We start from the raw sequence: 21,962 nt of genomic DNA, 5'->3' as shown, positions 1-21,962 counted from the left end.
AGAAACCAAATACCGATGTTTGTGGTCTTGTATAGAAATTGTATCTCTCTTTACACCTTTAGTAAAGTTAAATCTACATGCCTTTTTTAAATTTTTGATGTAAGCAGACTCATTTATAACAAATACCTTTAGGACTATTGATCAATATATTTGAAGGTGAATTGATCCCTTACTCAATTGGTTGGCTTATTCAGAAAAAAATTTAAATAAATTACTAAAATTATTGAAATTTTCACATGAAAGATAAGTACATGATCTTAATTGGAGAATTTAAGAGGAGAATGACAAAGAGTATAATAAGTGAACTTTGTAAATTGTAAACATGGTCAAACACACAAACAAACAAAAACAGCCTCTCGAATTAATGTTGGTGAATGTAAATGTCCTCAGCGACAATCTATCATACAGATTATTTTAAATGTCACAACATATATGATTGACATGAAATGGTATTTGAGTTAGTTTAGGAGCCTGAATCGCTCACCTGGTTAATTGGTGTCATTCAAGGGCAATTAATTTAACAATAAGGAGTTGTCCAACAATTTTGACTCAATCAAACCTTGGTTGGACTTATCATCAGGATGATTTCAATAAGTAAAGATTTCTGTCTATCTATTATAGTTTTCAAAATATTGGCCGAAAAAAATGTCATTTTTTTTTTGTTTCAAGGGAAACAATGCTTACAACTTTGATCCCTGGAAGACTTTTGGAGGCCATATAAGAAGGATCATTTCTGCAATTAAAAGAATCTCACTACACCTGACGGCTTTAGAGATATGATATGCGAAAAAATACTGTCTGACCCCTACGTTCTATTTTTTGTAACGGCATCCATGTTTTTCGACGGATCAAAAATCTTTGCAAGATACCCCAAGGAACATCAATACCAAGAGCAACGTGGACTCAAATAAAATTGAAAAACGATGACTAGTTGCACCGGAACCCGTCCTTCTAGAAACATCCACATAGTTGCTAATAAAACGTTATATTCGAGGTAGACAAGAAAGTGAAAACAATGATATGGTGAAAAGAAATGAGTTCTCATGATGAATATTTTTCACACCACAGCAATTCAAGAGCTCATGATGACGATCATTTTGCCTTTTTGGTGTTGAATTTTATCTTGAAGCAACACAATTCTGTTCTAGGAATCTATTTGAAAAAAACAAAGTTAATAAAAGTACAAAAACTCTCTGTTATTTCGGAATGCTCTGGTATATCGCATGAGTTGGGATATGAAAACTCCATAGGAAGGGGTAAAGGAGTGTTTTAAAAATGATAACCGGAAAGTTGAAGAAACAAATCGGGAAGTAACTAGTGTCTCGTAAAATTAAAGTTTTCCATTTCCATTTATCTCAAAGTATAGGTCAAGATATGATTTCTTAGACTAGATATGAGACAACCTTAATAATGCCTGTAGTATCCTTTACCGTAAGTCATTTCGGAAAAATCTAGGTGTTCCAACTTTCTTAGAATTCAATAAAGCATAATGTTTTTGGGTCAGGCTTTCAACTCATTATAAAAGTTGACAAACCAAGATATTGATGCTATTGCATTCTGGTTATAATGTAGCAAGGAAAGTTTCCATAAGATCTTTCGATCTTTTTAGGATCCAAATTGAACTTATATATACCACTACGGCAGTAAAAAGGGTGGTGAGTAAGACTACACACCCTCTTTGACAGCTATTACAGTACCTGTATAGGATAAAGTTCCCATTTTATGAGATATGGGGCAATACGCAATGGGGAATGGGGAATAGGGATGGGACATGGGGAATGGGGAATGGGGCAATGGGGTATGGGGCAAGTGGGAAGTTTATCCCATACAGGGACTGTAGTTTGGAAGTTATAAGACATGTGGTAAATTTGCCAAATATAACTATTTGTTAAATCAAATTTATGGCTTAGAAACCAAATTATCTTCTTTTGAAGATACTAGAACGGTTTAGTGGTTGCCAAGAGCAGTCTAATTTGATATAAGTTTAGCAGATAAAGACAGTATGTTTGGCTTTCTTGCCGCTGCAACAACATACTTGTCTTGTCATGTATGGAAGAAGATTGAAGATTATGAAAATTATTCAACATCGACAATCATATTTATCCTTTTTTTTCTTTTTCAAGATTTAAGACATAACATCTCCAATCAACTTTGATAGAAAATCAGAGAGTAATCAGGGGAACTAAGATTCTACCGGAAATCAGAAGAATGTAATCAAGGGACAAGGGCCAGACATGGAAAACAGTCAAACACAACAAAAAACATGAAGTAATTAAAATTATACATACAAAACGTCTTCTGCGTTTCTCATAAAAGTGAAGTTCGAAGTAAACAAAAGAAAAAAGGAAAACTATGACAAATCTGTTTTCATGGTGCAGTTGGATACACTGTAACAATCCTGTAGTAACATAACCCTATTCCACAAACCTATTTGTGTTGTAAGAAGTCTAGCGCGATTCAAAAAGTCTGCATAGTTACGGCAAGCTCTGGCATAACGTATGAGTTGTGATATGAAAACTCCATACGCAGGTGCTGACGGGATGTTGCCATAGATGAAAGAAAAGGAAAGTTGACAATTTGAATGAAAAGTCAACGCGTTTGTCGTAAAGTTTGGTCAATAGTTTTTCTTCATCATCGATCTCTAAGTGTAGGTCACAGTACAGTTTCTGTAGTATACTTTATATTAAGTTCGTTGGGGTAGATGCGAGTATTCGAACATGCACATTAGAATGCAGCTTTCACCGGCTACTGACATGATCCAGTAATTTTTTATTGCCAAAATCTTACTTTTTGTGGGCGAAATCTACCACTTAACCAAAATATTTCGCATTTAACATTTTACTAGGTCTTTTGAACTACAAGCATGCATTTCAGTATAGATGAATTTTTTATTGAACAAAGCATTTAAGTTCAAAATAATATCCATGGAATGTTTAATTATGTATAAGTTAATGAACATGTCCGATCATTCTGATTATTTGATTATTTGATTGTGGGTTATTTATCTCCAAATGTATTTACTCATCATTGGTACATATTCAATCTAACAATTTCTTGAGCAAGCAATGTAAAGACGTAGTTTTAACAATACAATAATTACTCCTTGTTCTACTTGAATTGTCCATTCCCCAAGATTCGTTAAGGTAGAGAGTTGGAACGAGTCAGTATAAACTCCAAATACTTTTAGATGCTGCTATACTCGGTTGCTGTTGGGATCCTAGAAAAAAACGTATATATTATTCTATCATTTTTTAAAGATTGAATTATAATTTTTATGTTGAGGAAGGATATCGGTATTCACCATCATAGATCAATGTTGGACACGTTTATAGACATTCATTTTATCGCTTTAATTATCACAGTTTTGATTTTCCCAACATCATCTCTCTCTATATATAAAACGCATTCGAAAATATTTGTATTGAATGAAAGACTCAGTAACGACATGTACATACTGTACTTAGAAAATACATGTTTTTTGTCAACGTTCTGTGTCAATTCGTTATTGCACACACAATAATTCAGAATAATTCATATCAAAGTATCAGTATTCCATTGATCTAAGTTCGTATGGATTATAAACAAAATTATGTATGACCTAATTGTTTTGCATTGCCTTACCAAAATTATTATATCTAAAGGATCTAAGAAGAAATCAACGTTTGAAAAAATCCAATAGATTCTATTGTATTTGAGTGTCATTTGCAGAGTTATCTCCCTTGATTTTGAAATCTTCCATGCATTCTGTATAATTGCAGGCATTTCAGCCATGAATCGCATTTTGCATGATTCTAAGCTGGAGGGTTACTTAAACCAAAATAAGCTAGGGACAATCGGAATTACAACATGTTGGTAATATGACACTCCATGTTATATCTAGTATATTAACACTGTTACTTTAGACTTATGGATGTGCTTTGTTTGTTCTTGAAGAGAATTGTATAAGGTATATATCATATAAAATGGTCTTCATTCAGCTTTGGGACTCTAACTTGTTAATTGTGTGGTCCTTTTTGTAGCGTATATGGTTAGGGTAAAGTGTGTCGTTGAATTATTAAATACCAATAATTACATAAAACAGACCCTGTAAATAGCAGGTGAGATTCAATGTGTAACAACAAAAATAAATATTATTTTTTTTGTTATTTTTTGTGTTTTGTTTTTTTGTTTTTTGTTTGTTTTTTTGTTTGTTTTATGTTGTTTTGTTTTTTTCTTAACTATGCTATAACCATACTCCTCTGTTTACAGATCTCCTCTGTTTATGAGAATACCACCCTTACCTATTCCACTAAAAAATAAGAAGATAAATTACTCTTGCAAAGTGCGTATTTCACGCACAGTTTTTTAAATTGTTTGTCTCAAGTGTGCAAGAAACGAATGACAAAGTAAGACAGACTGGTTTTTCGGTCCGTGACTGTCTAAATTAGAAGTAAAAGTGAATTTGGTGTCTTCATTTTATGATTGGATCTCATTATGTCTGATATCTATACAGGCTGCGACTTTATACTATGTGACAAAATTTTACGCCTTAAAAACTTGACAATTCTAGTTGATTGGATAGTTTTGTTGTCCTTGTCCATTAATGTAACTCCAATGTTCACTGGACGGTGAACTGGATGGATGGTAACTATTCATTTCTCAGCATCCTCTCCAGGACGAATCTGTTGTGGTACTGTGGCAATATATGTACTGAAAACAGTTATTAAGTGCATTTAAGTCATTATAGGCTATATAGACTGTTCACTTAATAATCATTTAGGGGATCCCTGGCCAAAACATTCATAGAACGATAACAGTGGTTACTGTTCGTGAGGTACATGTATCAATTTTCGTACTTTTGATGGATTTGTTAAACCACGAAATTCGGTTTCCAACGTAAAAGAACTTTTCAATACACCTGTAAAATTCAATAGTCTACGAACTAACATTTTGCGCTAAACCATGAATATTATGTCAACAAATAAAAATACTTTCATAGTATATTTGAACAAAAATACATTTTGTTGGATGACACCACTTTCGAACGTATAAAAAATGATTACTTCAAAACATGATCACGCTTTGATGTTTATTTCATTATACTACTTCATCGAATGAAATTTTCAACAAAATTCATATTGCGATCTATAAATTCCAAGATATCATTTATTGAGTTGTACAAAATAAGAACTGCAAATAACTAAAAAAAAAAACAAAAACAAAAAACAAAAACAAAAACAAAAAACAGAAACAAAAGAGCATACTTTTGTTAAACTAAAAAATTAAAACAAAGTAATAGAAATCATCATAATTGATTCATTTTGGAAAAAAAATATGAGAGCATCAATATTAAAGTACAATTCCGACACATATCTTTTATATTTTGATCAATTACTAAAAAGAGGCTTGAACAAGATACAGGGTACCTAACTTACTTTTTACAGCTTACTAAACCAACAACACACAGCAGATACAGAACTAGGAGCTCCATTTCTAGTCTCTCTGTATGACAAAAATAATACTAGTTGATCATAACTACTCTCTTTGCACCCAGAGTCGAAGGAATTCTTTGTACAATACTCAAAGTTAAAAAAACAAATACAAATGATTAGTAAACCATTATTATGCATTATACAGTAAACAAAATAATGGATGTTTATTGTTTTTAGTTTAGTGTTGTTTTGTTTTTTGTTTTGGTCGTTTGTTTGTTTTGTTTGTTTTGTTTGTTTGTTTGTTTGTTTGTTTTTTGTTTTTTGTTTGTATTTTGTTTTTGTTTGTTTTTGTTTTTTTTTGTTCTGTCTTTTTTTGTTTTCAAAATCATCTTCAACTGATTAACCAAAAGATTATTCGGTTGTTTTAACTATTGACGAAAAGAGCCTAACAATAGACGAATTTCACACTACAGGACGAGTGCTCTATTGTTGCACTTGATCCATGCTCTCTGCCTTTACTGGATTAGTTCAATATTGTTTTGTACGTGTTATTCCCTGTTCTTTGTTGGAGTTTCTATTTCCTTGTCTAGTCGTTATTCTCGAATTATATTTTTCAAACCGTTAGAGACCTGGTTCTCTTGATATCCCTTTCACAGTTAATTACCCCTCAATAAATAGGTGTTATCCTCCTTTTTCTTAAATTTTTATTCATTTCCACAGTATACCAAATAATTCTCTTTTTTCTTGTTTTTTGTTTTGGTTTGTTTTGTTCTGTTTTGTTTTCTTGATTTATTTTGTCAGAAATTTTATAATCATCATATGACATGACCAAAATCAAATTATTTTTGTACATATTTAGAAAATTGTGCATGGAATGAAATTTAGATTTATTTTTTTGACATTTAACTGTTGTTTACATTATGTATTGTTTTATGACGTATTTTCTTCCATATTTAGATTTATTAGTTAGTTTATTCATCCCTGAACAAGGTCTATGTCTGTTCAAAAATGAATTGTTGAGATATGAGGCAAAACAATATAAAATGTAGAGACATAAGGCTAAACAAAGCATATTTGACAAGATATGTTGCAGAAAAAACAACTTATCGTGATATAAGACAAAAAAAGTATTTTTGAAGATATTAGGCAAAATAAAACATACCTTGTGAAGATATAAAGCAATTAAAAAAAATGATTGTGAAGATATGAGGCAAAATTAAACAAATTTTACAAGATAGGAGGCAGAAAAAAATACTTGTCAAGATACAATGTAATGTATTTGAGTCGGGATTTTAACTGAGTATGGGGAATAGAAGTGTACAGTGTTGAAATAACATAGGTTTTAATGCTATTATATTCTGACAATAATCTTGAATTGAGGGTCTCTAAAATATCTTTCGAATTTCTCAGGATCCACATTGAATTAATACTGCAATTGGGGTAACAAGTGTTGTGGTAGGTATGCAGACCCTCTTTGACAGTTCAGAGTATAGAAGTCAAAAGTTTTGAAAGAGGTTTTTGAAATAAAAATCTTCTTGTTCTTGTTTTACCAGTTTTCTGGAAAAGTCCTCCACAGGAGCAAAACAATCCGTAAGTATATTGCCCTGTAATAGCCTCTTTAGCTGACAAGATTGTATTCTGTACTGCTTTCGAAGATAGAAATAAATAATTATAATACCATTTAGACATGGTAACATCATTCAAAAACTGATTTATGCATTATATTTGCGTTAACCCTGGTGTACTCTTCTCAGTATTATTATTATTACAATAAGAATATATACATTATCAATAAGTTACTCTCCGTAGTTGCTTATTTTCGCGAACACAATAACATGTTTGGTGGTATCAGTATTCGCATTTAAAAAGAGATAAGTATTACATAGTGTTTATACTCAATTTAGCGGTACTAATTTTATCGACTTTCAGTATAAAACGAAATCAGTTCACTAAAAATTAATAAGTTTATAGAATTTACATATATGCATATTTTAAAAGGGTTACGGCTTCATTGTCTACGACACGGTATAAGTTTAAAAACATGTAAATTGTATTGAATAATACCAAACAGGGTAAAATTTGCCTCGAAGGCTAAATCCTTGATTTGTCTTGCTCAAGCAATTCATTGAATTTATTACATTTACATATTTACTGTAAATACATTCAAATTAGTAATTGATATTTTCGTATATGAAGAATGATTTTCGTCGGTCGTCAGTTATTAATTGTCCATATTGAATACGTATATTGTTTTGTCAATCCTTTGAATCGGGAAAATGTAAAGAATTTCAAGGGAAATGAAAAAAAAAATATTAAATAACATTTTGATACAACAATACACCAATACAAATAAAAACTCACGTAAATGTAAATTTAAAAGTGTCCATCCCGTTGAATTCTTCACATCATCACATTCCTAGAAAGCACTTTCTGACTATTTGTAAGTAATTGGCTGCTGTTCATTTCACTAATGATCGACATGCTAAAGCACAACCAAACATGGTTCCAGTAAAAACATATTTTTCTGACAATAATGTAAATTGTACATTTTCAGTAACGTCATACGATGACTGCAAAAAAGAAAGGGATCGAATGCATGTTTTTTCGTGTTTATCTGAACATATACTTTACAGATTCATGATCTAATTAATCACAGGTTATTACGGATTGCCTTATAAAATATGGATCAATCATCAACATTCTTTGTTAAAACGTTTTAATTTCAATGTTAGATTCAGAAAATTTATGAATTTTTGCAAATAGGTAGTAATTAAGTATTCATCGATTTAATATCATATGACTATAAACAAAAGTATTCAATATCCCAATGTTCTGACTGCACATGTAAAAATACATTTTGTCATTGATTGAATTCCTACATATCATGTTTAAAATGATCGAATTAAAATGTTACAAATAACTGTCATTATAATGATCTTTTGCAATGTACTGAGATTATGATACCGTTGAGTTTGATATCGGGTATGATTGATCGTCGTTGTTTGATGCCTATCAGGTAAATCAGACAATATTACATGGAGCAAATTGAAAATTTCAGATTAAGGTAAGAAACAGCTTCATTTTCTTTCTAACATTTGTCTAAAGAATTTCGACAACAACGGTTTTATTAAAAATATTAAACGAAAAAAAAAATTCCTCTGAAAACTCGTTTGCTCATTTGTTTGCCTATTCATTGGTCCAACCCCTCTCCGTTTTAGTTTGTTTTCTGTGTAATGTCGTACAACAGCCACTTGATATTTAGACTGGAGCTTTATATAGGCTTGGTAAATCGTGAAATTTAATTTCAGACATAAGCAACATAAACATTTGCTCGACTATTTTGTTTACATATAGACGGAAATTCCAAACGGTGATCAAGATATCATTATTTTATTTGTATCACAACTCGGCACAAAATTATAAAAAAATTCAACAGTATTGGGATTGCAACTACTTTTTCAGTTTATTTTTCTTGAAAGGGAAAAGTATAACCTTAAGGAGGCTTCTTTCACAATTTTTTTAAATTGTAGTATTAATAAATTTACTAATTTAACTTCATTTATTTTTTTAAATCAATTTTAAGTGTAGACAGTGAACATTTTTAAAAGATCTTTGAACAAGACAAATTATTTAACCGATATATGCACAAGCATTCAACAAACAGTACAAGTAATAATTACCATTTGTATTGCATTAATTTTGTTACTGATAATTTACATGTCCATACGGGAATAACATGATAAATACGGACACATATTCGATCACATGCCTTTTGAAAAGTTTGAACCATTTCGTTCATATAAACGAAAAAAAATAATAAAATAAAATGCCACAAAAAATACGATATCCTCAAGCTTTATACATTCATTAACACAAGTACATCTCAACTTCTCTTTCACCAACAGAAAACTGTTAAAGTACATCAAATGTATAAAAAGCCCTAGTGAAAATTTATTTAGCTTCTCAGTACTATAGGTACTCTTTTAAGGTGAATAGAGAAATTCTTTTTTATTGCATCGATCCACTTACGACAAATAACGAGCTAAACCGTTTAACAATAGTATACTATCACTATATTGATCTGCCTATCCAGATAATGATTTGTAATTTGAATTATAGAGTTTGTTTGTTTGTTTGTTAGGGTTTAACGTCCGAGCAGCAATATTTCAGCTATATTCAGACAATGAACATGAAATGGATGATAAAATAAACATGAAATGATAAAAAAGGATGGGTCACAAGGATAATAGGGTCGACAAATTTTGATTGCCGCTGAAAAAAGGTGGATGGGTAGCGTCGGGCAATTTAGCCTCCTGTGGCGGAGCGCAAAGGTTCCTACTCCTATCAAATACCACAGCAGGGTTCTTTAACGTGTGAGGAACGTGGCATCTTTCCCAACACGGTGCACCACCATGGTTTGTGGTCAGGTTTTCCGTATTATAGCCTGACAACCCCCGCATGTAACACGCCAGGGGTACCCCATTCCACCACCTGGGGACACATCCCAGTTGCTCTGTGGGCAGAGCGCCTAGCCCCCGGCTAGGTTTCTGAGCACTATTTAGTCGCCTTATAAGACAAGTTTAGCGCTGCTGCAGGCCTATTCTTTTGACACCCGGACCTGCACGGGGCTGAATCATAGAGAAAAAAAAACGGATATATATAAATCGATTTCATAATTGTACGTGTTTTTTTTAAATTTTGATAATACATTTTGAAGTAATGAACTTCATTTAACGTGCAATGTGATTTAAAAGAGATGAATTATCTAAAAATTTTATAGATGAGGTTATGCAATCAATTTATATTAGAAAGATACCATTGGAGCAAGGAATCGTCTATTCTACCTTTTTTTTATTTTGAAACAATAAAAATCTTTCAAAGCGCCTAAATTTAGAAAAAAATATTCAAACGATAAACCATAATGACAATAGGATATCCTGACTTTTTATTTTCGCTTTTTTTTTCTCTCCTCGCTTCTTTAGTTAAAATCGGAAGACTGTTTGTCTATTTGCAACATGGATATAACTTTACGCCAGAAGTGGTCTCTTTTGGTGTTAAATAAATATTTTCCATATTAAAATTCTGAAACTATTGAGACTATGATCAAAAAAAGGAATATATTCATATATATTTCCGTTATTGGCTTACTTCCTCTGGCTGTCGCCTTTTCGTTAAAAAAAAAACCAAACAAATAAAACAAAACAAAACAAAACAAAAAACAAACAAACAAACAAAACGAAAAAACAAACAAAACAAAACAAAACAAAACAAAACATGGGTTGATATTCCGTCTCCTAAATAGTATTTTTAACATTCGAATTTAGATGTTTTTCGGTAATTTTGTTGTTACCTTTATTTATCTACAATACAATCATTGACTTCTACCGTCCACTGGAAACCTTAGTTTTTTTGGATGGAACATTTATCTTGCCTTGCCAAGCTAGACAACTTAGTATGGCACATCTGAGGATAGGACATTTTACAACTTATGCGGTTCAGTGACATTAGGTTAAGGGGTATGTGTCAAATAAATTAAAGGTCGAGCGACGAAAGAAAGTATTTTTGAAGTATATTTTATGCAAAATCCACATTTCATGCAATTTCCACCCTAAATTTTGGGTAACGTTTGAAGGTCCACTTTCTTTAAAACTGCCTTTGCGTTGTCTATGTTTTTCATTGCTTTATATCTATAATATAAAACAATGTAAACTATAATGCAGAAAAAGCGTGGTGTTTTTGTTTTTGTTTTTTGTTTCTCTAGATGAACAGAATCAATTTAACATATTTACAAATAAATAAGTTTTATAGTATAAAACATCACATGCATTTTACATGTACACTCCTTGAAACGTTCACCTTTCCAATTTTAGCGTTCGTGCATCGTTTATCGTGCGTCTACCAATCTTTTTGCTTTCCTTTAAACACACGATAGAAGCGTTGTATAAATGCACGCTAGGAACATTTGTTTAAACGCACGATCGGAGCATTTGTTTAAACGCACGATCGGAGCATTTGTTTAAAAGCACGATCGGAGCGTTCGTTCAAAAGCACGATAGGAGCGTTCGTTTAAACGGACGATAGAGGTGATTTCCTTTATTCTAGTGTCATTTTTGCTATTTTTTACGCGTTTTGGGGGCGTTCAGATAGATATCTTATGATTTCTTTTTCGGAAATTCAAGTCGTAAATTGCAATTGATAGTAAAATAATAAAAAAAGACCCGATCCTAACAAATAAGCATTTTGAGTTACGATGTTTTGACCGCGAAGTTAATGATTACGAACAAAAATAAAAATATAACTTTCGTGCATCTACATGCTTTCATGAATACATTTGAAACCTGATATAAAAAAGGGGGCAGGTCAAAATTTGAAAAAAAAAGGTACATAACGAGTCATATTATGCACCAAAACATCGTTCTAAATGTGTTCAATGAAAATTACCACATCATCAGATATTTTTCTACATTAATATGTGTTGGAGAATCGATTAAATTACATTAAATTACTTTCAATTTTTCAAGACTACAGTCGATTTTTGTATAAATACATATAGTTTTCGAATATTTTATTGTAATTTCAAATATGTTATGAAGCTTTGTGATCGGTAGTTTGATATTTCAATTTATCAGTGAATAGGGAAGATATTAATGGATATACACTTTCATAGACATCATTTATTCTTGTCATAAATCTTAGCCCTTGTAAAAAATATAACGTAGGGAAATGAAAACAGAAAGCTACCTTTATTGCTGAACATTGTAAACAATATAGTAGAAATACTAGTTTAATGTCAAAATCAAATGAAATACAAATTTCATATTGCCAGGATCAGGATGAACAATTGTAGATAAAACACGAACTATTATAGTAGGAAATATTACATTCGCCATTAGGTCATTCTAGTGAAAACTTACTTTACGGTTTTATAATTGATTAAAAATGATATGTAAGGTTTATCGATTTGAAGTAAAACATGGAGAGAATAATATTCCCATTTTTAAAATGTAGCAACACGAGGAAATGCGAAATATAATAATCTTGACCCTTGTTAGAACCCTACATAGATATACCAAGGGCCCATAAATATTTAAGAGATATAAACTGAGGTTTGACGTAAATAATTAAATTTGAAAAAAATGGTAGTCAAGAGAAAAGCAGATACTGTTGAAGAATTCAAAATACTTTTGAAGTTCAGCCAACACCTAAAACTAATCAATAGAAAGAACAAATGATAGTGTACGCTTACTTGAAACACATACAACATTTTTGATACAAATTCCTTAAAGCAAGTAACAGACAACAGTCATGATATTGGCGTAGCAATTACAAACTTGTCAGCAAATTAAAATTAGACAATATGCCGCAACTGCAACAACAAATGCTTTTAAATATACCCGCACATATCATTTCCATGATTTCACAGAGAAAACTATGTACCATATAAATCAAAATTAAGATAAATGATACCTTTCACCTGTTTGTGTTATTTACGTTGAAAAAGTAAAATTAGGTTCGTAGAACCTAAGTTTGAAATGGAAAAAAAAGGAAAAAAATATACCTATATGCATGAAAATCAACAAAGTAAAATTAATTATGTATATTTGGAGTTTAAATTATCAACTATCAACAATTATTGCATAGCACATTTTTTTCAGAATCATTTTCAGGAAATTCAGTGGTAGTTGGCAGTGTTAATAATTGAGGAATACATTAATAGTAATATGACATACGGTAGTGGTTAGATTGCCCAATATAATACTTCTCGTAATTAATATCTTTGATTTGGGCCCTACAAAGCTGAATGTGCCACACATGAAAATCATACGGTTTGCAACATATGATTATAACCTGGATCGAGGTTGATATGATAATCATATATTTCAGTTTAAGTGTAAGTGATTGTAAGAATCAAGCAAAATTGGAAAAATCAGAAACATGCATCCCCACCGATCTGACAACATTATTTCACTCAAGGGTGCTTTACTTTTTAAGAAAGAGCATATAATTTGATCCCTGAATCGTTTGATTTGCTCAGAACATTTTCAACAGAATCTTGCAAAAATTAGTAATCTGCCCTTGAAGTGTTAATATTTAGTGTATTTCAATGAAATTGTAACTCAATGGTCCAGAATGATATGGAAAATCTTGTCTGTTTTCCTTGATATTTTCAAATATCCATAATATACTGATTTATTGAACACAAACCTGATTAAATCAACTAATACATGTATACAACTTTCTTTGTATTTGTTGTTTATTTGCTACCTGTACATAACAACATTTGTAAGAGTAATCAAGGGGACAATCGAAAGAATGTAATCGAGGGACAAAGATCAGAAAACAGACAAACATAAAAAAGAACATAAAATAACCAAAATAATTTAAACAAAATAACAAAAGAAAATAAGCTAATCGGAGTCCATAAAATAACTGCCTTAAATAACCCCTCAAGAAACACGACCTCTGATTTGAGGTAGCTTAAGTGACTCATACGTTTGATGTATTTAATGTTGATTCCCTTATTTAATAACTTTTTAATTTATTTGAAAACTTCATTGTATATAATAAAATATGAAAAATAGATATGCATTTGAAATGGAAAGTGAATAAGATGTACAACAGTTTTCATTATGTTCTGAATATAAAATTGATCATCGAGTTCCTTGTTCTTTACGGTTATTTTTTGTCAATATATATGGTGCACTTATAGCATTGAAATTAATGCAACATTAATATTTCAGATAATTCTTGCAATAACGGAAAAAAATACTTGCTAGAAGTTTACCTAAATTCACATTTTCCGTCAATTTTGTACTTTTAAGTAATCATTTGGTCATATTTTTGGCAAGTAAATGTGTCCATACTCATGAAAAGCTCTTCTCGCTAGTTAATACATTCATTATTACATAGTTCATCATATATGAAAATATAAAGTTATTTCTTGGGTGTGGAAATATTTTTCTGGATATATTTCTGTCTGAAAAAAAAAGTACAATTCTCAGCAGTTTTTGTTAAATGACGTTTAATTGTGGCACCATCACGTCATTACAATGAAATAATGGCACAAAACTTCATTTACCTTGACATTTATATATTGTACTATGTTATGGGCAATTTTGAGGTGTTATTTCAACAAAGTTTGTATTTTTAGGCAATATTCATAGACTTATGCCCCTGCACTTTCCAAAGAAATGGTAATCATTTTATCTTAAACAATAAATACATTTCTGCTGTTTATTCTGCTTTTTTAAATACGTTGATTTATTTAAAAAAAAAAGGTTTTTACGCTGTTGTTGTTTGTTAAATGAAAATGTTTTAAATTTATACACTAAACTACTCCAGACAAACACAAGCATACAAGTCTCGTTTTATTTATTAATTTCCTATTTATTTTCCCCTTTATATATGCCGAAATCCTTGATAATTCTCTTTGAAATGTTTATTCCTTTCGCAGTGATTGAAGTTAGATGATACAGATTAATGAGCAGTTTCTATTTCAAATAGAACATCCATCGTTCTACATGTGGAAAATGGATCCAAGTAGGAAGATATATAATATTTATAAGCAGTTTAGTCACTTGTCATTTTGGAGAGAAAAAAATTCTTATTGATGAATGAGATCACTGGTGAAAATCGTTGATTAGTTTTAATTAACGGTGGTAATGTATCTGTACCATCTACAGGCACTGCACAGAATATTGATGTTACTTTTACATGCTTGTACAGCTGGAATGTTACTAAGATGTTTAGAAAGTCAGCAATAGGGCAACCGGTCGTTTAATGACTTTGTCTCGCCAACAGAAATATGTGAACATTACATTGTCAAAAAAGGAACAGACATATACTGCCAAGTGCTTCTTATATACTCCCAAAACTGCAAAATGTTTCTTGTTTACTCCCAAAACATAAAAGATCTCATTCCACATAGGTCATAATCTCAGTAACATAACTCTCTTGGACTGGTTAAATTTTTAGAAACATGTTAAAAGAGATCTTTATACATCTAGTATTTTGTTTCAGTATAAAAATCTCATTTCTAGAATAACCAATAATAAAAACAGAATCGTTGCCATTGCCTCCAGGGTCAATTCTGTTTGGGTTGTACTAATTTTGCTGAAAACAAGAAGATATATCTGATATGTTATCATATCATCGTGATAAAAGACATTCATTCTATCTACACGATCAATACTCCACTCAGAAATTTTAAAGACTTAATGTTTTATTTTAGTATTTCAGAGTACACATGTGAAATTGCAATAAAATCCTTCTAGAAGGGAATATTTGTACGATCTGCTTTTTATGCATAATATTCTTTCTTGAGAAAAATGGAACCATTGTAATTCTGTTTGTTAACAACTGGCAATCATACACTCGTCCTCTACCAATGCCCAAGTTATAAACAATGCCACTACAATTCCAGATATGTATTATAAACATGTTATTTTATAACAAACAAACAAACAAGAATAAACAAATACAAAAAATCAAACAATAAACAAAAACAATAATTATATACAAATAATCAGAATAAACAAAAATAAACCCGAATAATAACATATTGCACTTAGTTGTACCTTTTATTCTGCGCATGTGTTTGCGAAACGTTTGTACCTTCAAAATAAACATCTTCGAATCTAGACTTGATTTAAGTGAATACAAATTAAAACATTTTTATATACATTCCTTCTTATGTTGGAGGACATAATATTGGAAGTGAAGGTGAATGGTACTGACTAAACGGTTGTCTCCTTAGTGATTTGAACTTTCATATCTGGGGGAAAATCAACCTAACAACTATAATAGCAGTCACTACCCTCTGGTATTTTTTAAATTTGCTTAGCGAGGAAGGACTTGCTTTAGATGACTATTCATGTGATGACTAAATTTTCCTTCATATGAGAAAGATCGATTTTATTAAGGATATAAAACGTTGCTCTACTTTTCGTTTTTTTATACATATTGTAATTAAATTTTATAAATGATGAATATTTGTAAAATCATTTGTAAATACTTTGAAACAACAAATTTCCTAATAGGTCACGAAATATCGAAGACCGTAGTAATTATAAAAAATCACGTCTTTATTATGCAGAATTGTCTGCATTCGAGTGAGAGTTGATCTATATTTAACCAATTTCTGCTGCCATTTTAATCTTATTTACCCGTACCGAATTTAATACCATAGAATTTTTTTCCTTGATGATAACCAATCAACAAGCAAGGTATGAAGTTAACGGTCAGAAAAACGGGTCAAACAAACTTGCAAACATCTTATAATTCTTTCTCTTACCATTATAATGTAATAATCCGAAAATAAAAGAATTTGATAAAAAAAAAAAAAAAAAAAAAAAAACGCAGATAAAGTGAATTTTATTTTTTTTTATTTACAAGCAATACTTATATGAAACAGTGAGGCGTACGAATTGACATTTTTGTAACTACATGTATATATATATTTTAAATTCATATTTACTTTTTTTTAGTACAGATGTATCATAAAACCAAAACATATCATATCTCTTTGCAATACACCTTTGAACAATTCCATTTCGTCAAGGATATGTCATATGTGTATTACCTTTTGATTGCATTTGACGTACCTTTGTTTCACGTGTGTGAACTTAATTATAATTATAGGTCAAAGGGAATTCGCTCCATTTTTTCCAGACAGCTGATATTTCTAATGAATGTCTATTTATATGTACTGACACAATTTTTTTCTTGATTTACATCAATTACTGTTTCTGGCGTCGTTGAATCAGTTGTGAAATGGGAAATGGGACTTTTACAATTGATTTGAAATGTAAGTTATCAAAATAGGCAGGGCTTTATTTAAATTGTTGAAAAACAATATGTGTACATTCGTCTTGAATGCCATCATGTACATAAACACTACAATGTATAGAATGTGAATCGTTCTGTGTTGTTTGCAATATGTCATCGGAATAAATGATTTGGTGATACGGGTTTTCCCTTTAATTTGATTAATGTTTTGAGAAGGAAAGCCTGATTGAATAAGTTGCAGTTCACATCACTGGTGTGCAATATCAAAAACATTAGAATACGCAGATGAACAACATAAATTGAGACTTCTTCAAATCCAAGTATAAAAAAATAAACATTTATAGAGTACTAAAAGGTGTGTCAGTCCGGTTTATTTTGAGGCAACCGTCAACATTTTTCGAAATAGTACGAATTGTCGTCAACCGTTTCAACAGTCATACTAGTCTGGTAAAGTTTACATTTATTATCAGGATTTGACTCAAAGCCGAGACAGCTTACATGCTTGTTACATAACGATACACATTGTAATTTTCCGACGTTTAAATGATCGTCCAAACGAGTTATTGGTCTCTTCCGTCCTTCTTTACAAAACTTTGTCACTGAAAGAAAGAAATAGTCAGTATCAACAAGTCAATTCCACCATTGATACGAAGCTTAAATGGTACATATATGTACATTGATAAGGCAACTAGAATTATCATTTATATTTCAAGTCTGTTCTCGTTGAATTCAATGGTACGACACCTCCATTGTTTACCTTTTCAACAAAAAAATGATTCAAATTAGCAAATCATTACCCTTTCATTAAAAAAATATCGTACAAAATGTCCGAGGACAGCCAATAGATTAGATTTAAATAGGATTGTTATCCATTAAATTTATTGAGTTGAAAAAAGGTAGAATTTGCATTACTAGACAATAATGATGACTGATTTGACCACTTACAGTCATTTTAAGACTGATACAGACAAAGTATGTTTCAAGAGACGTTATCTTTATCTTCCAAAAAACGTATTGTCGGCCACAACCGTAGAAAGTGTTGTGTCAGTCATTTTATGTCGTCATAAACAGGAATTGGATAAACTTGGAAAAAAAAAAACTTTGTAAACAAGTTTTGGTTGATTAAGTTGACAAATATCGTCATTAGTGTTTATGGGATGAGACATAAAAGAATATGAATACGTTTGCGTTGAGGAAAACACAATGTAAACTCAATAACATTTTATGTAGCCTCATTTCGTCACTTTCAAAGCAAAACATTTTGGGTAATCAGCAAATGTCCAAGTCAGACAGTCAAAATGTGCGAAGCAGAACAACAACAAAAATTAAAGTACATATAAATGATTTATCTCAGGTTTTACTGGTCATAACAATTATTATTAAGCCAGGAGGGCGAGAAACCAGGCGTTGTTGTTATTTTTACGGGGAGAGAGGGATCGGGAGACAAAGACACATTAACATTTCGACTATAATAACTACCTACTTTAAACAAATAGCAGTTGGATCATTGTTGCCAGTGGTGTATAAATATTTTAATTTAGTTACTATTGTTATGAAGATAAGGTACTTATGTGTATACCTGGTTTTTGTGAATGGGTATAAACTTCAACTTCACATAGTGACAAAACATCATCTCCGGTAACCTTTCTATAATCTTTGTGTATCTGTAAATAACGTCCTCCTGTCTTCTTGTCACATGACAAATTCAGTATATCTGGACTTTGTCCGGTATAAAAGTGACAAAAAATTTTATCGCTATTGAAGGTTGCCCATGATGGTTGGATAGGGTTGTACGTAAAAATCGAAAAATTATAAAGTTTGTCACCTGAAACACAAATTATCTTCAATGCATTTTTAAATGATAAGTATTTAGGAAAAACCGCTGTTTCGGAACTATATCTCATGTGAAAATGCTACTTGATTCATCATACAATGGTTCACGTAAACAAGTTATTTAAAGAAGTTTCCTCTTTGTTACCAAAAAGCTCAATCGAATAACGACTCATAGACCTATATCGTATACCCTATATCACATACCCTATATCACATTTCCTGTATCACACCCCTACTCGGAACATACCTAAAGTATAGTGAAAATATATGATATAATGAATATAGCATATCAAACACTGTATCACTCCACTGTTCGTATGGCATGTATTATTTAGTATGTAAAGTAAGCCTCGTGGACACTTATTCGAAAATGAACACATACCGATGTGTAGCTACTGTATAACCAAGAAGAAAATAGATCGCTTACATTTAAAAAAAAACCTTACGGGATCCACTTTAGACGGAAACAAATATGAAAAAATGACATCAGAAGATAGCAATAATGCAAAACAACAAAACCAAATGACGACTACAAAATGTGTCTTGCATTTTACTAAATTTGATAACGACTAAATTTAATCTTTGACATGATTTATTTGATCCATATTTTACTTACTGCAACAATCAACTCTGTTGTAAATCGTCACACTTTCAATGTAATAAAAGCGTCCGAAATCAATCGCCCACCAATACTCTGGTTCATTTTGCAACGTGTGGGAACAAAACAATTCTTGACGTACTTTAATCGTCTGATCCAAGAGCCCATCATTAGCATACTTAGCAGACAAAGGATATTTGTGATGACTAAGTGTTGAACTTTGCCTTGTGTCTTTCCCTAGGGCAATATTTTCTTTCGCACATACTACAAAACATGTACATACAAATCATATTTTTTTTTACAGATAGCCAATAGTTCAAGGACATGCGTCAAGGTTAAAATCCATGAGTTCTCCATTTTCAGTTTGAAAATAATACCTATTTTATTTAACCCAGCAAAAAATATAAAAAATATAAAGTGTTAGCATGGGAACCAAGATTCTATCTTAAATCAAACGTATGTCCAGAGACAAAGACCAGACATGGAAAACAGACACATACAACAAAGAACATAAATAGCCAAAATTATATATACAAATATATGTAAATAAACAACTCGGACTCCATAAAAAAGAAATTTAAGAAATCAGAATTAGTGATAAAATGAACCAAAAGGAAGTTTGACATCGTCTTTGTTATTATTTTCATAATTTGGTACGGAAAAGAAAAGATACAACGAACGAATGAAAACAAGGTTGCCATGGTAATATTATGGCTATGTTGAAGAACATATTGCTAATTCTAGGACTACTTAAAATATAACAAATGTCCCTTTGGAAATATTTGATGATTGGCCATGAAGCTATGACAATATTTCCAGAGCAACATCATAGCTGTACATTTTACTCGTCTTGATTCTGATCTACTCACCAAAATAACTCAAACATCCTAACATCATCAGCGTCTGTTTTATAACTTCCATCTGTGGTTCACATCTATCAAAGAGAAATTCACTATTTTGAATGCGTTTCAAATCATCTGAGATTTGACAGAACATAATTAAATACATTGCATTTGGGATTGGACAAGATACAACGACATTAATTTTGCTTATAAATGATTATAAAATTTCATTTCGAGCATAAATAAATAAAAAAAAAATAAATAAAATAAAAAAATAAAATAAAATATAAAAAAAAATTTAAAAAAAGTTAAAATTAAAAAAAAATAAAAACAAATATGAAGACAAATTTCAGGAAATTTTGAAAATAGTGTCATTAACAAAAGTAATATTCGTCAGAGATATAAATACCGTAGTACATATATATAATGTCATCAAACATTTAGTCTGGTTTTATATAGACAGCTAAAATGATACCCTGAATACTAGGTGGTTTTTATAGCGTATTTAACACAAGTATAAATATTTTACAATGTTCGTCAAAAGATAAAATTGATATATATATATAGTTATCTTGTTCGAAAATAAATTTTGATAAAATCTTGATAAAAATCGTGTCAGATTTTATTTGTTTTATCCTTACAATACTATTATGGTAGAAAACCAAGTATTTGGAGGTCTTGCACATACTGTATGAAACGAACAGTCATTTCCATGTCCAAAATACTTAAAAAACAGTCCTATCTAAAAATCATACACGCAGAGATTCTTCATCCATTTGACATGCAAATTTAATAACCTCAAAGTATTAAATGGACTTTTGAAATTTCCAAGCAGTCTTCGTTTTCAAATCAATGCTTTGAGATATTTTGTCTTGTTACATTGTAAGTTTGTGTATAAATTTCGCCACATTATTCCATATTAAAACTAAATCAGATTATTTTAAACATATTTTGCAGATTTACGTACACTTTACTACTACTTTGTTAGATCAATGATAGGAAAATGTTATCAACAAGAAATAAATAAATCTTAGAGAACTGCCTAGTTCTGATTGGTTGATCTTTTTTCATTGTTGAAGTTTGACGAGATGCGCCCAACCCGTTGGAACTACTTTTTAATTTTTTCCGAGCGACCTTCTTACTTACTTTTTTTTTTATGTTGAAAATTAAAAAAAAAATGTATACATGTAAAATTCATTTGCATTACGTGTTTCACATAAAATGATTTTAATGGTTATTATTTTTTCATTGGTGTATGGAATTGATTTTCGTTTCGTACGTTAATGTAATTTGCATAAACAAATAATAAGGAAAGTCATTATTTATATTACATTTTACGCTTTTGAATAAAAATTATTTTATTTCCGTTTTTCGTAAAATATACATAGACATTATTTATTTTCCAAAAGACAGGTAGACCTTACAGGTGTACCTGCTAAACAAAAATAACCGCACACTCTTTTTTTTCTAAAATGACTATGACGATGACGA

The 21,962-nt window shown here is 30.8% G+C and overlaps 1 protein-coding gene and 2 long non-coding RNA genes across 5 annotated transcripts; 1 reads left to right on the top strand and 2 right to left on the bottom strand.

The window, feature by feature from the left end:
- Positions 1–2,093: 2,093 nt before the first annotated feature.
- LOC148626489 (uncharacterized) lies at positions 2,094–8,077 on the bottom strand. 3 transcript variants are annotated; one of them, XR_015920083.1, is made up of 4 exons: positions 7,773–8,077; positions 6,962–7,054; positions 5,415–5,481; positions 2,094–4,689 (listed from the first exon to the last, which is right to left on the bottom strand). It is a non-coding gene; the product is annotated as an uncharacterized LOC148626489 (long non-coding RNA). The 3 variants fall into 3 exon arrangements; XR_015920081.1 differs by having other exon boundaries at positions 6,962–8,077; XR_015920082.1 differs by having other exon boundaries at positions 5,415–7,054.
- Positions 8,078–8,321: 244 nt separating this feature from the next.
- LOC148626488 (uncharacterized) lies at positions 8,322–15,692 on the top strand. Its single transcript, XR_015920080.1, has 2 exons — positions 8,322–8,475; positions 14,866–15,692. It is a non-coding gene; the product is annotated as an uncharacterized LOC148626488 (long non-coding RNA).
- Positions 15,693–15,805: 113 nt separating this feature from the next.
- On the bottom strand, positions 15,806–20,625 carry LOC148626487 (fucolectin-1-like). The gene is made up of 4 exons (XM_088571117.1): positions 20,499–20,625; positions 19,648–19,893; positions 18,778–19,023; positions 15,806–17,797 (listed from the first exon to the last, which is right to left on the bottom strand). Exons 1-4 carry the CDS (start codon positions 20,623–20,625, stop codon positions 17,586–17,588), a joined length of 831 nt encoding a protein of 276 aa, XP_088427243.1. The 3' UTR covers positions 15,806–17,585.
- Between the last annotated feature and the right edge of the window lie 1,337 nt (positions 20,626–21,962).

Source organism: Perna viridis, chromosome 2 (genome assembly GCF_037379345.1).
Source record: "Perna viridis isolate PV_CMFRI_1.1 ecotype Kerala chromosome 2, ASM3737934v1, whole genome shotgun sequence".
Taxonomy (NCBI): Eukaryota; Metazoa; Mollusca; class Bivalvia; order Mytilida; family Mytilidae; genus Perna; species Perna viridis.
This window is presented reverse-complemented; position numbering and strand designations above follow the sequence as displayed.

Bases quoted from the DNA above. Each gene is read 5' to 3' on its own strand.
- LOC148626487 (XM_088571117.1), bottom strand. From the start codon at position 20,625: ATGTTCTGTCAAATCTCAGATGATTTGAAACGCATTCAAAATAGTGAA. The intron at 19,894-20,498 runs GTGAGTAGATCA...CATGTTTTGTAG, and splicing joins AGGATGTTTGAGTTATTTTG to TATGTGCGAAAGAAAATATT. The intron at 17,798-18,777 runs GTATACACATAA...TCTTTCTTTCAG, and splicing joins TACCCATTCACAAAAACCAG to TGACAAAGTTTTGTAAAGAA.